The sequence below is a fragment of the Balaenoptera ricei genome, chromosome 16 (assembly GCF_028023285.1).
Source record: "Balaenoptera ricei isolate mBalRic1 chromosome 16, mBalRic1.hap2, whole genome shotgun sequence".
NCBI classification, from domain to species: Eukaryota; Metazoa; Chordata; class Mammalia; order Artiodactyla; family Balaenopteridae; genus Balaenoptera; species Balaenoptera ricei.
Genome location: NC_082654.1, coordinates 108939242 through 108956461, shown reverse-complemented (window position 1 = coordinate 108956461; position 17220 = coordinate 108939242). Strand labels below are relative to the sequence as shown.

The window sequence follows — 17220 nt, the reverse complement described above, 5'->3', positions numbered from 1 at the left end:
CATATTAACAAATTGACAAATAAAAATCATATGATCATTTCAATAGATGCAGAAAAAGCTTCTGACAAAATTCAACACCGATTTATGACAAAACTTCTCCAGAAAGTGGGCACAGAGGGAACCTACCTCAACATAATAAAGGCCATATACAACAAACCCACAGCCAACATCATCCTCAATGGTGAAAAACTGAAAGCATTTCCTCTAAGATCAGGAACAAGACAAGGATGTCCACCTTCACCATTATTCTTCAACATAGTTTTGGAAGTCCAAGCCACAGCAATCAGAGAAGAAAAAGAAATTAAAGGAATCCAAATTGTGAAAGAAGTAAAACTGTCACTGTTTGCAGATGACACGATACTATACATAGAAAATCCTAAAGATGCCACCAGAAAACAACTAGAGCTAATCAATGAATTTGATAAAGTTGCAGGATACAAAATTAATGCACAGAAATCTCTTGCATTCCTATACACTAACAATGAAAGATCAGAAAGAGAAATGAAGGAAACAATCCCACTCACCATTGCAACAAAAAGAATAAAATACCTAGGAATAAACCTACCTCAGGAGGTAAAAGCCCTGTACTCAGAAAACTATAAGACACTGATGAAAGAAATCAAAGGTGACACAAACAGATGGAGAGATATACCATGTTCTTGGACTGGAAGAATCAACATTGTGAAAATGACTATACTACCCAAAGCAATCTACAGATTTAGTGCAATCCCTATCAAACACCAATGACATTTTTTACAGAACATGAACAAAAAATCTTAAAATTTGTATGGAGACACAAAAGACCCCGAATAGCCAAAGCAATCTTGAGGGAAAAAAACAGAACTGGAGGAATCAGATTCCCTGACTTCAGACTATACTATGATACTACAGTAATCAAGAGAATATGGTACTTGCACAAAAACAGAAATATACATCAATGGAACAGGATAGAAAGCCCAGAGAAAACCCATGCACCTATGGTCAACTAATCTATGACAAAGGAGGCGAGGATATACAGTGGAGAAAAGACAGTCTCTCAATAAGTGGTGCTGGGAAAACTGGACAGCTACATGGAAAAGAATGAAATTCGAACACTCCCTAACACCATACACAAAAATAAACTCAAAATGGATTAAAGACCTAAATGTAAGACTGGACACTATAAAACTCTTAGAGGAAAACATAGGAAGAACACTCTTCAACATTAATCACAGCAAGACCTTTTTTGACCCACCTCCTAGAGTAATGGAAATAAAAACAAAAATAAACAAATGGAACCCAATGAAACTTAGCTTCTGAAAAACAAAGGAAACTCTAATCAAGACGAAAACCCTCAGAATGGGAGATAATATTTGCAAACAAATCAACGGACAAAGGATTAATCTCCAAAATATATAAACAGCTCATGCAGCTCTATATCAATAAAACAAACAACCCAATCCAAAAATAGGCAGAATAGACATCTCTCCAAAGAAGACATACAGATGACCAAGAGGCACATGAAAAGCTGCTCAACATCACTAATTATTAGAGAAATGGAACTCAAAACTACAATGAGGTATCACCTCATACTGGTTAGAATGGGCATGTTCAGAAAATCTACAAACAACAAATGCTGGAGAGGGTGTGGAGAAAAGGGAACCCTCTTGCACTGTTGGTGAGAATGTAAATTGATACAGCCACTATGGAGAACAGTATGGAGGTTCCTTAGAAAACTAAAAATAGAATTACCATATGACCCAGCAATCCCACTACTGGGCATATACCCAGAGAAAACCATAATTCAAAAAGACACATGCACCCCAATGTTCATTGCAGCACTATTTACAATAGCCAGGACATGGAAGCAACCTAAATGCCCATCAACAGATGAATGGATAAAGATGTGGTATATATATACAATGGAATATTACTCAGCCATAATAAGGAATGAAATTGGGTCATTTGTAGAGATGTGGACGGACCTAAACACTGTCATGCAGAGTGAAGTAAGTCAGAAAGAGAAAAATAAATATAGTATATTAATGCATATATGTGGATTCTAGAAAAATGCTGATGAACCGGTTTGCAAGGCAGAAATAGAGACACAGAAGTAGAGAACAAACATATGGACACCAAGGTGGGAAGGGGGGGAGGGGGGGTGGTGGTGGGATGAATTGGGAGATTGGAATTGACATGTATACACTAATATGTATAAAATAGAGAACTAATATGAACATGCTGTATAAAAATAAATAAAATTTTAAAAGTGTTATTCATGTTCATATGTAATGGGTTTACTAATGTTGCTTTTAAATGAATTCACTACACATTTAAAAAACTTCACACTTTCAATTTCTTGGCAATGTTGATAGAAATAATCCACATAAACAAAAGCTCTTTGGAGTACTCAATAATTTCTAAGAGTTTATAGGGTTCAAGAAGTTTGAGAACTGCTGGCTTAGACAGCATAAAAAAAGAAGAAGGGAGTGGACTTGCCTTTCTAGATATCAGTACTTATTGTAAAGTTACAATAGTTAAACATAGCAGTGAAAATTAAAATGTCTACTCTTTACCAAGTTTTGTGATAGAATATGAAGAAAGGTGCTCTCATATGCTGGTGGCGGCACAGTACATTGGTTCAACTACTCTGGAGAGTGATTTGGCAATGCTGAAGATGTGTATACCATAGAACCTGGAAATTCCAATTCCAGGTATAAAATCCTAAGGAAATTTGAGCACATGTGCACAGAGGGACAAGAATGTTAATTGCAGCATTGTTGGTAATAAGAAAAATCTGGAAACAACCTACATGCCCCCTCCCATGGGAATGGGGAGGGTATACAGTAACCCAGAGTAACGGTTACCCCTTGGAAAGGAGGGCAAAGAAATGGAGAGGAAGCAAAGGGGCTTTCATTGGTAGCTGTATGTTTTCTTTATGAGAGAGAGAGAGAGAGAGCACGTGCAGGCAAGCAAACACGGCACAACGCCAGCACGGGGTTAAATCTGGGTGATGTGTACACAGGACCTGGTTGTATTACTTATTCTTCTCGATGTTTAAAATATTACACAATAAAAACAAGTGAATGGGCCCACAGATTGGAGACCAGACACATTCATTCAAACACATTCTTGTTCTTTAAAATGCACACGGTGAAACTGGCTGCCCCTCAAGAGAATGTTAAAAATTTAAATTCAGGTACAAAGTGGTCTAGATACACACCATAGTCTAGCTCTTCCTAACACTTTGAGTGTCAAAGGAAGTGTTATTTGTTGTGAGTTTTATAACCAAGCTATTTCAAGAAATGCAGTCGAAGTCACAGAGATCAGAATATTTCAATCTCCTGGTGCTTCTTAGGAGGTGCCATATGTTGGAATAGCTGTCAGCCAGAAAAACATCCGCTACACAAATGTACCCGGATTCTGGGGAGTCGGCTTGCATAACCGATCTGAGAGTAAATCTGGAGAACAAGGTTGACATCAAGGATGAGCAGGGTATCTTCCTGGTCTGTGGTCAGCTCATTCTTAACCAAGGTGGACCTAAGGATTATCAGCCAAATGAATTGGTTGGAGGAATCAACTAAAAATTTTGATCTTGATTTATTACTTAGGATCACAGGGGACGAAGTAAGTTAGTTTCATGGGTCACTATTCCCAGGGCCCCAGCCCCCAGATTTCCGGGTGGCAGAGCTCTTAGCTAAGTGGTGAGGCAGACAAAGTATACAAGACCCTAATTTGTAAACTATGAATCGATGCAAGTTTTAATGACTGTTTCTATTCAATTCCACCAACATCCATTAAACATATACTTTATGAAAGGGGCTGCAGTAGGTTCCTTGCTGGGTATGAGGAAGGAAAACAAAACTCAATAAGACATTCTCAACACATACACATGTAGAAGGTGCCTGGCACAGGGAAAGTGAGTTTTATTTATTAATTATTTTAAGCCAGGGCTGTCGATTGCTTTTCCGTAACGGGACATAGAACATTCTCCAGAAAAGCTCTTGGACTCTTCTCACAACACTACAGAGGTTTCTGTTATGTAAACATAAGTATATACATCCACAGGCCTTAAGAATCAGATCCGTTTTTTGATTCGATGGAAACTGAGAGAAAAGAAGTAGATTTGCACGGGGTTCAGTAGGTTTCAAAGAACAGGATCCAGCCCATGACTCCTTCCCTTTAGATGTTTGAAATAATTAGAACTCTGATGTTTTAGGATTGTTTCAGTCAAAGTTCCCTGCCAGGAAAGGACCCTGAAGACCCCATAGCAAACAAGAAAAGGTTCTTAACCTGTCCTACTGGCCCTTGCTCTGCACAGAGTGTCTAGATCATCAGGGGGAAGGGCTTTAAGACAACTCCAGATCCAGCCACTCTGTGAATGCGAACTGGTGCGCAAAAACCAAAGCAACTTGCACCCTCACAAACTATGGTGGAATCAGGACCACGGAAGCATCTGGTCTTCGGATGCCACACTTTGTCACCGCAGTAGGAACCATGGCAGCTGAAAACCAAGGTCAATTAGTTAGCAGGTTGGCCTGGCATTTGTAAGCAGGAGAGGCCACTTAAATAAGACCAAGTAAGCATCTCAGGACCCTGGTCCTTTGGGGTGGCAGAGTTCATAAAAGTTTGATGCTGGATTTCCTGCTAACATAAATACGTGGAGCTGGCACAATCTACTGGAATATAATAGGAGAATCATTATATTTGTTTTCCAAACTAGAGCTGTGGGCCATAGTGGTTACATACACATATCCCCAGATCATCTGCAAAACGAACCATATTGAGGAAATAGCACGACTGCAGAAGTTTGCAACTAGTGCTAAAGAAACATTATGGAGAGAGCCAGTCCTTTAAAAAATCCATAGAAATTATTTTAACTGACAAGAATAAATAGGAAACAGTTCATAAATGGTTATGTATTATTCGATCATTTCTGTTATGCACTAAAAATATTGTATGCAGAACTACACTAGTTCTACCTCCAAAGAATTGCTATGAGTAATTACGTATAAAAGTTTCAGAAGCCAAATTTATCATTAGCGTGAAATGTAGGCATTTTAGTTCAGACTGTAAATTTAAAAATTTAAAGATAATATTCAGATCCTACAGAGGAAATATATAGCCTCCACACGGTATTCTCAAGTATGATACACACCAGCCATGTCCAGAAAGGCTGTGCTAAAGCCTATGTGCATTGCAGAGTCAAGTAGAAAGCCTGTAGGCCATTGGCTGTGCCTCTACCAGCTTGGAGTAACAGCCAGGGCCAGCTGCAGAATCTGGGGGGCTCAGTGAAAAGTAAAAATGCAGGACTTGTTCAAAAAACAGGGAGTGCCTAAAATATAAAGCTTTTCCCTTTCTTCCAAGGTCTCCCTCTCAACTTTTCACAGTGTTTTTATTGGCTATTTGTATTAATTTTTCTATGGCTGCATGACAAATTACCCCAAACTTAGCAACTTCAAACAACACCTGTGTACTACCCCGTGGAATCTGTGGGTCAGGAGTCCAGGCATGAATAGCTACGTCCTCTGCCCAGGGTCTCACAGGCTTCAGTCTAGGTGTTGCCCAGGGCTGGGGTCTCATCTGAGGTTCGAGTCCTGCTCTTTCAAGCTCATGCTGTTGTTGGCACAAAGTATCTTGTTTTTTCAGCTGCAGGGCTCATGGTGCTTGTTAATTCAAGGCCAGCAGAAGAAAGAGCGTTTTGCTTCTAACCGCTTTTAAAGGGTTTGCCTGATTAGGTACGGCCCACCTAGGGTAATCTCACTTTGATTTACTTTATTTTTAAATTTTATTTAGTTATTTATTTATTTTTGATTTACTTTAAAGTTAACTGATCAGGGCTTTTTTTAATTTTCCATGTCTTTATTTTTATTATTTTTTTACATCTTTATTGGAGTATAATTGCTTTACAATGGTGTGTTAGTTTCTGCTGTATAACAAAGTGAATCAGCTATATGTATACATACATCCCCATATCCCCTCCCTCTTGTGTCTCCTTCCCACCCCTCTAGGTGGACACAAAGCACCGAGTTGATCTCGCTGTGTGATTAGGGGCTTTAATTACATGTGCCAAACTCTTTCACCTCTACCATATTCTATTAGTTAGAAGCAAACTACAGGTCCTGCCGACATGCAAAGGGAGGGATTGTACAAGGGCATAGGTCACTGGGGGGTCATTTTAGAATTCTGCCTCACTGTTTAATGTCTTTCAAAGTAAAGAAAAATTAAAATCTTAAACAATTAACATAATTTTTACTGTTCATCTTTATATTGTGCAACGTCAGGTTTAAATATGAATAGAACATTTACTTGTATGTGGAATCATCAGAATTACACAATTGGCATCTTGTAATGTTGACGTGCACACAGACAGTAGAAATGCTGCCCCAACTAAACTAAATCAAGTGTTCTATTTCACTTCTTGATACCTGCGCATCCTACCAACACCCTCCACCACTGGCTTCCTGATGACTAAGGAAGAGCTGGAAGGGCAAGGAACTCTGGGTTGCTCTATCTTTCTCTGCCCTTCTGTGTCATCATTTTCAACATCAGTGGTTGGCTAACACAGGGAAGTAACACGAGTGAGAAAAGATATGATGGGGTTCCTTGGTCATTCATGCTTCTTGGAACAGCACTGCCTTCTTTCTGAGCTTGACCCAGCTCTGGCTCACACAGAGAGCCTGCCTCTCGGGGCTGCCCAGTTGTAGATGGAATGCGCTCACCTGATTTGTGTTAAGTCTCACTGAGCTCCCACATGCAGTGAGTCCCATGGAATTTTGTGCTTTTGGGGTACCACGAACACTGTATGCAAACAGGGCAGCAAAGCGATAAATATACATGTTGTGCCTCTTTACTCTGGCACATGCGCCATTGTCCCATCAGACTTGAATTTCTATGTTTACCCAACACAAAGATAAAATTGTTAAGAATTTCAAGACAGTGATAACAGAACCTTAAACCATGTGCAGTGCCCTTCTCAGTAGAAGGTAATTGTCTACGGAAGCCATACAGCTATATATGAGTGGGGTGGGAAGCAACAGGGGTGGACACACACATGGTACACATCTCCCCTGCTAATGTGGATATACTGCTGTCTCATTAGACTTCACTCGAAAACACAAGCGCAAAGAGAAAATTATTAAGAATTTCAAGATGACGATAGCAGGGCATTAAACCCAGTGTGAGGCTCTTCTGAGTGCAGGGTTTATGCAACTGCATAGGCGGCATTCCCATGAAACCAGCCCTACTAACATTTTTCTGAGCCCCTCCTTTTTAGGGGGACATCAAGTACAGCTGGATCATTCTTTAGGTTGCCCACCAGGAAGGCTAACCCATGGCTATTCGTGTACGTGTCTAAAAGTGTGGAAGTTCACGAGGCAGCTCCTCTGACCTACCCTACTTCTGATGAGCCATACCTTTTGCTGCCTTCACAGTTGTCAAGAATCTATCTTCTTTTCTATAATGTAATCCGGTTCCTCACTTCTAGTTGAGGATCAGGCAATAGGGCATGGGATGGAAGGTGGGGCTTCTTTTTCTTTTTTTTAAATAAATTTATGTATTTATTTATTTATGGCTGGATTGGGTCTTCATTGCTGTGCGCGGGCTTTCTCTAGTTGCGGCAAGCAGGGGCTACTCTTTGTGGTGGTGAGCAGGCTTCTCACTGCAGTGGCTTCTCTTGTTGCGGAGCACGGGCTCTAGGTGCACTGGCTCAGTAGTTGTGGCTCACGGGCTCTAGAGCACAGGCTCAGTAGTTGGGGCACACGGGCTTAGTAGCTCCGCAGTATGTGGGATCTTCCCAGACCAGGGCTTGAACCCATGTCCCCTGCATTGGCAGTCGGATTCTTAACCACTGCACCACCAGGGAAGTCCAAAAGGTGGGGTTTCAATGGCAAAGTTCATCAAGGAGAGGGAAGTATAGCACTGAACTGACACGGAGATTAGCAGTTAAATTCAGGAGGCCAGTGGGTTCACGATGTCCTTTAGTTAGGAGGACTCATGTGTCAGTCACCTGGTTTCCGGCAAGCACAGGTGGTACCCATGTGTCAGAAGTGCTGCTATTATTGTGTCTCACCATCAGGAGAGCATCTTCTGGTACACATCCCCTACCTGGACTTGACCTGCACTGATGCTGCATTGATAATGAACATTATTAAGAAAGTCATATTGGATGATGCCACTATTGCTGCACTTTCACCATGATGATTGATTTCTCCATTTTATAGGTGTGAAAATTGAGCCCCAGAGAGACTTGCCTAAGATTAACAGGTGAGCGGAGGAGCCAGGACTCTAACAGGTCTGTCTGACCCCAAGCACAGATGCCTTCCCTGTGGCACAGAGGATAAATTCCCACATCTCTAAGTCAGTTCATTTTTTGGTTAGTGTTTTCAATATGAATGTTATAGAAAGTCTGCCAGACACACAGTTCGGGTTTGCTCTGACCCCAGTTTGACACATGAAGTGGTACCTTTTAATGGAAAGAGGGGGGCAAGAGAGTAGCAAACTTCATTATTTGGGGCCACATTCCTTATTTATAAAATGAAGGAGCTGAACTAAATGATTTCCAAAGTATCTTCTAGCTCCAAATTCCTATGAATTCAAGCTTTCTTTTCTGTCTAAAAATTTCAGCTGCTTTTTAATACCACACTGGGATTCAGTATAATCATATTCTCAGCATAGAGATGGGTATTTCTTTGTTGATGCAGGAGAGCATACCTTTGGTTTAGTAAAAACAATTGAGTTAGAGCACTAGATGCAAGACAGTGTCATCTGAAAATAAAAAAATGTGCCTCCCTAAATATCTGGCTTCTGGCTACTACAGAGGGAGTCAGGGATACGGAGAACTTTGCTGACAAGACGCCAGCAGTCACACTTGGAACTTTTCCAGATGATTAGAAAGATCTCTTCCCCCAGGTTAACAAATACTGTCCCAAAGTACTTGGAAATACTCTTAAGAATTCTGGATATGCAAGCAATCATTTTCAGACCAACTCTTCTGACAATAGGTTCCTCCGCATCTAAAGCAATCCATTATTTTTTTATGTCATTCTGAGTCCAGAATTCCACCCCAATTCTCTCCACAGCATTGACACCAAAATCACAAGTTATGAAATACAGTCCTCCAGGCAGTTGTTGGGTGTGAAACTCTCTGTAACTGAGCAGCTTCCCTTAATGAGACAAAAAGCAAAACCCTCCAAGGTTTTCTATGAGATAAAAGCTGAAGGAGAAATCTCTGGGTAGAAAAGGGATTGTCTTTTTTCTCAGTCTTTCACTATGTAGACCCTGGGGGTTTACTGCTCCTCCTTTAGGATTTCAGCTCAGTTAATGAGTCACAACCAAATCCATTTCCAATTGCTCTCACAGCGCAACTATAAGATCCTTCAAAAAGAACTATATTAAAACCAAGAAGAAAACAGAAAATAAACGAATAAAACAAAGTATCCTAAATAGTCAAGCTTGCAAGTATAGGTTTCTAAACCTGTAATAAGTGACTCATATACTGACTCATGGACCTGTTCCATTCCACATGCTTTCTTTCACCTTATGACCTTCAGCTGTTATCTTGTACCATGACTTGGGAGCTTATCTAATCTCCCATCCTGGCCTGCTCCTGGACAAACACATTCTTTATTAAAACCCAAACCTTTCCAAGGATTCCTGCTGCCAGGGGTTCTCCCACTCAGTTACAATGTCAAATGGAACGTTTGTTTTAACCATTTGGAAGGAAGAGTTGATTTCCTGACTGAGGTTTTATTGAAAATATATCCCCCTAGGGCCGGCACACAGATACCGTGGTACATTCTCTGTACTATTAAATACACCAACACTCCCAGGCACATTCACTGTCATATATGCTAGATCAATGGTATTTGATTCAATCCCCAACCTAATCCTGTAATGAAGAAATAACCTCAGAAAATCATATAACACATGATCAAAGACGCAAACACCATCCATCTGCCTCCAAAGACCAGGGTTGTATCGCTTTAATTTGCCACTAGGGTTAGTGGTCTCTCCAATAAAATTGAGAAAGGCCCTGTTAACATGTTTTGCTGTCCAAGGCGAAAATATTCGTTTTCCTCTGTGGCCCCAGCACCTTTTCTAGTAGATAACCTTTAGCCCAGGCCCAGCCTCTCCATCATGCCCAGGGTTCAGTTTCTACCGCCCGTGTTCCATGACCCACTCCTTCCCAAGGCCTGCTGACTGAATTTGACGTTTATCTCGGGCTCTGTTAAAAAACACCATCTTCTCATCTCTCCAGCAGCACCTCACTGGGCGATGTTGAAGAGTAGATTTTTAGACCACTTTTGGCCAACCTAATCCCATCTGCTTTGTATCTTCCAGATCTCTGGGGCTACTATGGGTTCATTCTTATTTTTACATCTCTTCTCTCATTTCAGTGGGATTTTGAAAGGAAAGGACCATAACCTTCCCTTAATACACAATTTTAAAGCAAAAAAAAATTCTTATCTGAATTTTCTATTTTTTTCTAGAATTTATATATATTATTTGTATAACAGAGATATAAGTAATATTTGGAAAATAAGGAGATATTTCTACTACTATGGCTTGGCACTCCAACCTAATAATGTTCATCCTGAAGTCTAGTATTTCCTGGCATGACAGTTAGATCTCTGGAGAAAAACATTAAAAATGCCTTGGTCCTTAACCAAGTAAACTATCCTGGTATTGTTTTAGGTTAAAAATGAGAAGAGGAGAATCCAGCAAGTCTTGGCTCACAAACTGTCATTCTGTACAACTCTCTAGATACTTTAATCCAAATTAAAACACAAATAGACTGAAGGATGGCTATGTATCTAGGCCCAAGGACAGTTTATGAGTAGGCAAATATAAACACTATTTATCTAATAGACAAATATAAATATGTTTATCTTATTTAGATGTTGCTTTGTTATGAAATTTCCTTGCCTTGCCAACAATACAATGTGATAATTAAAAACTTTTTAAAATTTATAGTCTTGACCTATATGTTTGCAACAAATAAAAGTCTGGTTTCTAAGTTTCCATAATAAATGCACTGCTTGTACAGGCAAAAAAATTAAACCGAGATGTGAACCGGTGGCTCTCACCAGAAAGCCACAAGGGCTTGAGGGTTCAGTACCATTGTTCTTTGTATCTAAAGATGTCCTCAATAGCATGCACATAACTGGAGAAAAAAACAACATATTGGATGTATGCATCTGCACAGGCCTCTTCAAATCTGCTTATAGTAACAGTTCAAAGGACTTGTCATCACTGACAGCTGCCTCCTAAGCTGCAGGGTAGGCCCTACCCTTATTTCTGTGGCTCACCCCCAATTCAGCTCTGCCCACAGCAGTTTAGATACCTAAGATGCTCAGAAAGGCTGGATTGCAGGAGCTTAGTTTTACCAACAACTAAATGACAGTCGCCTTTATTTATGACCCTGAAATACTATTTCATGTTTCAATGATTTTAAGGCATTAAGGAGATAAATAAGGCTTCAGAAGTAGTATCTATTACAGTATTCTTAAAGAACTAAGTTTACAGGTTTTAGAATTAAAACATGAAGTACAATTTGAAGATAGGTCGCGAAGAGGAAGTACTAAATACACGGGACCAGGTATTTTCACTAGAATTAAGCTAGAAAAACCACCAACACAATTCTAGAAATAAGTATTCATGGAATAAGTCAAAGAGAAGCTTATTCAACTACTCAATTTGTAATTTAAAGTACATTAGTTCTTTAGTCTTTGTTGTACCTTAAACACACTGAATTCATTTCCCTCACCTATTCTCATCATAGACAACGACTTACTCTCAATCAAATAAAACAGTTTTTAAAGAATTATTTCTCTCATGATTCTGATATTGCTTATATTTTGTCTCCTCCATAATAATGAAAACTTGCTGACAATTTACAGACCAAATTGGTGTCATTTGACTATCTAGCTACAGCACCCACCAGTAAATTATTTTAATTTTGTGAGATGATACACTATATGCTTTATATTTACCGAAAAATTAAGACCATAAGCCATTAGCCATTAAACATATTTCATATTTCAAAACTTCCACTGGTATAATTTCTGTACCTCTAAGAAATTATTTCAGTGATTTAAAATATTCAAAATGTCATGACTACTTACTGGCGCTCATTTATAAATTAAAATACTCTACTGTTTCTATGATTATGCTTGACATTTGAAGCTCCCTACAATCTGGGACTTTTCTTACTCAACAAATTTTCTTTCGACCACTCTGTAGTATGACTCTACCGTTCTAATCAAGATTAATATTTTCACAGTCCCGTGAATACATCAGGCTCATTCTCATCATCATTCTTTATTCATATTGCTCCTCAAAATATAGCATCTTCATCTCTTACCATCTATCGAAATTCTATCTACTTTTATGATCATTCAAAAGATAACACCTACATAATTATTTAATTACTCATAAAGGAAGGAAAATTAGGGCCTCACCTCATACATCCAAAAATATTTGCTATATTAAAAAATTAAGGGTAAAAATTAAAATATAACAATATTTACATAGAAGAACACATATGTAAATATCTGAACACAAAATAAGGTCTAAGTATAAAATCAATGGAATAAATTATAAAGAAATGATCACTAGACTTCATAAAAACAAACTGTCCTATATTAAAAATAACTTGAACAAGCTGAAATGACAGTAAACTGAATTTCTACACAAGAAACTGCATAGGAAGACACTTTTTTAGTTCCCTTCTCCAAATACTTCAGAGAACACCTAAGGGTGTTCCAGCAAAACAAAAATACTACAGTCAAATAACCGTGTCTCCAATAAGGATATTTTTAGGGTTTCTGCTTGTTTTTACTGCTCAATTCTAATCCCTCCCGTTAGGTATTTTCAATGCATGGCCATCATTTATTTGTCCAACAAATGCTTTTATTGAATCCCAGCCACATGCCAGAGACTGTGCCAGATACTAAGACCACACTGGTGTGCAAAACAGATACAGTCCCTTCCACCACAGAACTTAAACCTATCGTAAGATAAACATTAACCAAGTAACCACACACACAAATTGTGGTTTAAAAAAAAGCATATAGAGCACTATGACAGCATATAAAAAGGACTTCACCTATTGGAGATATGGAATGTGTATGTGTCCAGGAAGATTTCCCTGAAGAATTCCTATCTATATACAACAGTAAGCTCTTATAACTGCTAGCGCTATATCCTAAATTCTTTTGTATCTTTCTGCATTTCATACAGTAAGTCTTCTATATTCGGTAAACAATTTATTGCCATTAAAATTTGAAGCTATCTTTATTAACTAGCTTTTTCAATGGTGTGCATGAAGTCAGCTTTAGGATACTTTAATAGAGACAGTTTAGGAAGATACTTTTATTCTTAGAAGATTAAACAACTGAAATCTTACCTGGGTTATAAGGTGATCCCATGATCAATCTTGTCAGATTTAATGGTAGAATCCTATTTAAACACCAAAGGAATGACAAACACTTACATTCTGAAAAATTATATACATAAATTTATGTACTAAAAATAATGTACAGCTATTAAAAATTGTTTCACTTACACACAGGTTATAAAACAAACTAAATGTTATGTAAAAGCACATATTTTCACACTGTATATCCTGGAAGTTTATTTATTACTAATTGGCAAATATCTTTGCATTGCTTGGAAATGTTTAGTGAACCAAGGTCATCATCGTCTTCTTCGAAGTGATCTAATGTACTGCTATCCAGGAAATTAAGTTCTAGTTCTGACAAATTAGAAGGCAGATAAGAACTCACTTGAGATGTCCAAGGTGACTGGCTTTTTTCTGAGGACTTGCAACCTGTTCTTGTTTTACGTTTAGTAGGGATGTCTTGATGCCTCTTTAGAACTTTAGAATTATGCATACTATTTTGGTCTCTCTGGTTTTCTTTTTCCTCAGTCCAGTGTGATGAAGAGAAATCACTGCTAGAGATAGTAGACACTTCCTCCAAACTTTTATCTTGAGCCTTTGAAATATGAAATCTTTTATATGAGAGTACTGGGGATCCAGCTGAAAAAGGTGGGCTAAGAAGAGAACTCTTTTCACTGCTATTTTTCCTTATGGACAACCTTGTTTCACTGGACTCACTTGTCTGTTGACTATGTTTTGGATTTTCTGTCCCCGGACTGCTATCACGAGCTTGTAAAATTCTGCTGGTGTCTTCAGAACAGCAAGGACTGGTGAAGTCATCTGTATACTTTAGTTCTGAGATGCTTTCAGAGCAACTACTTGTACTTGGATTATTTTCATTCATATCAGCAGTAAGAATGTCATTAGAAGTGATTTTGACCTGTTTATCATCTATTTCTTTATCTTCTACAATTCTGTCACCTACTGCGACCCGTTGGAAATCACCTGGACTTTGGACTTTCACTTCCACTCTTCCACCCAAAATATTTGTATGAATAAACCTTTCTGAGACAATGGAATGTGCAGGACTCACAATTTCTTCCAATAAATCATCAACTGTCTTTTCAGTTGCACATTTCAGTTTAGTTTCTTTAGTTGTGCTGGGGTCATCAAAAACTACACTAATTTGCTTTGAGGTATTGCTATTTTCAGCAAAAGATGCATCTGAGTCTAAAAACTTATCTTTAGGCAGTTGATGTGGCTTCTGAGGTTGTTCTGCAAAACTTAGTATCTTAACTTTGGATGATGGAATTCTGAGTTTTGCACCTAACATTTGTGCTTGCATTTTTCTATACTGTTCTCTCTTTTCGTGTACTATCAACATATCAGGATTTGTTTGCTTTAAACGTAGCTTAAGTGTGTTTGTTAAGCCATAAAGTAGCTTCCCCCTTGGAACTCTTTTGGGGGGGACACCACCTTTCTTTTCAAAATATTTACCTTTCTTATGATTTTCAGTTTGGTTCTTTTTATACTGAAGACTCACTGACTTTTCATTTTCCCCCAGAGAAAGCTTATCCTTAGATTCAGATTTACATGTGGATTTGGCAGAAGATTCTGGTGACTTCTCGTCCTCAGTTCTATATAACCGGGCTAAATGAGGATGTATATGAGTAGGGCTTGCCATGGGTTGGTTGTATAACAAGGACAACTCAACCAACAAAGCACTTAACAAAGGCAGCTGCCTTACAGTATTGATCCTATTTTGTTCAGTTTGAGGATGGTAAATAGTTTGGTTGCTTGCTCCTACATCCTGAATATGTGCAGGATGTGTAAGCACTGGAGGCCTCTCACGTGTTGCAAAATTTGTATGTTCTGGAAGATTAGTATGTGTTGGGGGATTTACAAGTTTTTCTTCCGGAAAAGTACCATCCAATTCCTCACGTGCGTTCATTTGAGGCTCAATAGTGATTTCACCCTGTTTAGGAGGTGTCTTTTCTTGGGTCACATGAGTGTAATACAGAGGAGGAGGGCAAATTATGTTGGTTTCAATGTCTAACTCTGTGACTTCCTGATTTTGGGGGCTGACACTCCTCTCACTGCTACCCTTTGAACAAATAACGCAGTTGGTTTTGCCATTCTCCAGAGAAGCCGTGTAATCAGAGTTGGCCTTGCTGTGGAAGACTCCCTCCTTCAAATCCTTCCCTGCCGTTGAGATTTTTACATCCACCAGAGGCTTATCAGCATCTCTTGGGCTTGGCTCTGAGTCTGGCTGCCGCAGCTGCTGGTTTTCCTGCAAGGTTTGGGGACTGACCTCCACTCCACCTCCTGTGGAAGCGACTGGCCTCTCCAGATGGCCCAGCAAGCTGCTTCCCAGGTCAGTCAGGCGGTAGCGCAGGGCAATGTGCCCAATCCGCTCCCCCGCTTGGTTTTGCAGAGGGAAACTTCCCCGATGACCCTGGGAGCAGCCGGAGGCGGCGGGCCCCAGGACCTTGTGGGCCGCGGCGGCCAGAGAGATGCTGCAGGCCCCCAGGAGCTGCGGGGCAGGGGTCGGGCGCCCGGGGGGCAGCTGCAGCAGCAAGGTGTAAAGCGGAGTCCGAAGGAGCAGGCGGTGCAGGGTGGCGGGATGCAGGCGGAAGAGACAGGACTTGCCGCGACCGAAGCTGACCAGGCCCGGCCGAAGTTCCGGGGCGGGGGCGGCGGGGCCGCCGGGAGGGTAAACCAGCAGCGTGGGGAAGTCCAGCAGGCGGAAGGCCACGGCGGGGCACAGGCCGCGCGAGGACCGCGGCGGCGACGCCTCCTCCTCCTCCTCCTGCTCCTCCGCCGCGACCACGGGCGGCGGCGGCAGCCCGGCTTCAAGGCGCACCCAGTCTACGAGCAGCTCCAGCGAGAAAAGCCGCTCGGACAGCGCGGCCGCCATCGCTGTTGCCCCGGGGACGCTGTGAGCCGGAGGCTGGAAGTCCATGGTTCTCGCGAGAAACAGGGAGAACCTGGCGCTTGTCTTGTTCTCTCGCGAGACTTGCTAGGGCGCCTCCCCACCCCCACCCCCCCACCCCCGCCGGGCACGTCTGAGCTGTGGCAGCCGTGGGAATTTTCGCTGCTCACTGTTATGTCTTTGCTTTCCAGATTGGTGTTAACACAGTGCTTATGATAATAGTGAGGCTACGAATGGAAAAAGAAAAAAAAACAGGCTTATTCTTTGGTTTGGGTCACGTTTTATCACTGCAGGTTCCCTGCAAGTTTGGAGTCAGTTCAGATCTATCAGAGGAATATTAAAAGTAAATCAGGGCTCCCTTTCCAATCTCCAGGCTAAAGAAAGCCAGATAACTGCCCGCAGCCGGCCTTCTCTGCTGCTGGTCTACTCAAAAGATGAGGACATGGCTCTGGAGCGGCTTGGGAGCTCTGTCTGAGTGTGGTGGCTCTGGGACACGCACAGTGAGTGTGGCCACATTTCCAACCGAGCCATCACCGTGTAGGAGAGTGATGTCAATGATTCCCATTCAACAAAACTAATGTATTTACATAAACACGGGGGTGGAGGAGATCTTACAGCCCTATCCCAGATTTTCAAGGAGACATACTTCTACCCTCAATAAGCTAGCTAGGTTGAAACCAAGGTTGATAAGTGGCCTTGAATGCCATAGCAAGGAATTTGGACTTTATTCTGTATAAGTTGTTTTGAGTGACTAAATGTTATTACATCTATGTTCGGAAATGTAGCAGTACAGATACAAAGGAGGATTCTGCCAATAAGAAATTGAATTCAGAGCAGTCTTTTTGGGAGGCTGTTGCAGGGGTCTAAGGAGAGAGAACTGTGGCCTGAACGTGTTTAGGGTCAGTGGAGTTGAAAAAGAAGTGACAGA

The 17220-nt window shown here is 40.6% G+C and overlaps 1 protein-coding gene across 8 annotated transcripts in view; it reads right to left on the bottom strand.

The window, feature by feature from the left end:
• NTPCR (nucleoside-triphosphatase, cancer-related) overlaps positions 1 to 16315 on the bottom strand; it is a 173098-nt gene extending 156783 nt beyond the window's left edge. For 7 of the 8 annotated variants that reach the window (XR_009498081.1, XR_009498077.1, XR_009498079.1 and 4 more), the window contains exons 1-2: positions 13767 to 16315; positions 13388 to 13440 (exon numbers count right to left, since the gene is read on the bottom strand). Coding sequence is in view for 2 of the 8 variants with exons in the window: in XM_059900895.1 (XP_059756878.1) it covers positions 13393 to 13440; positions 13767 to 16277 (2559 nt within the window). In the remaining 6 variants the exon portion in view is untranslated. The remainder of the gene's footprint in view (positions 1 to 13387; positions 13441 to 13766) is intronic. The other variant, XM_059900896.1, reaches the window with a different exon arrangement.
• Between the last annotated feature and the right edge of the window lie 905 nt (positions 16316 to 17220).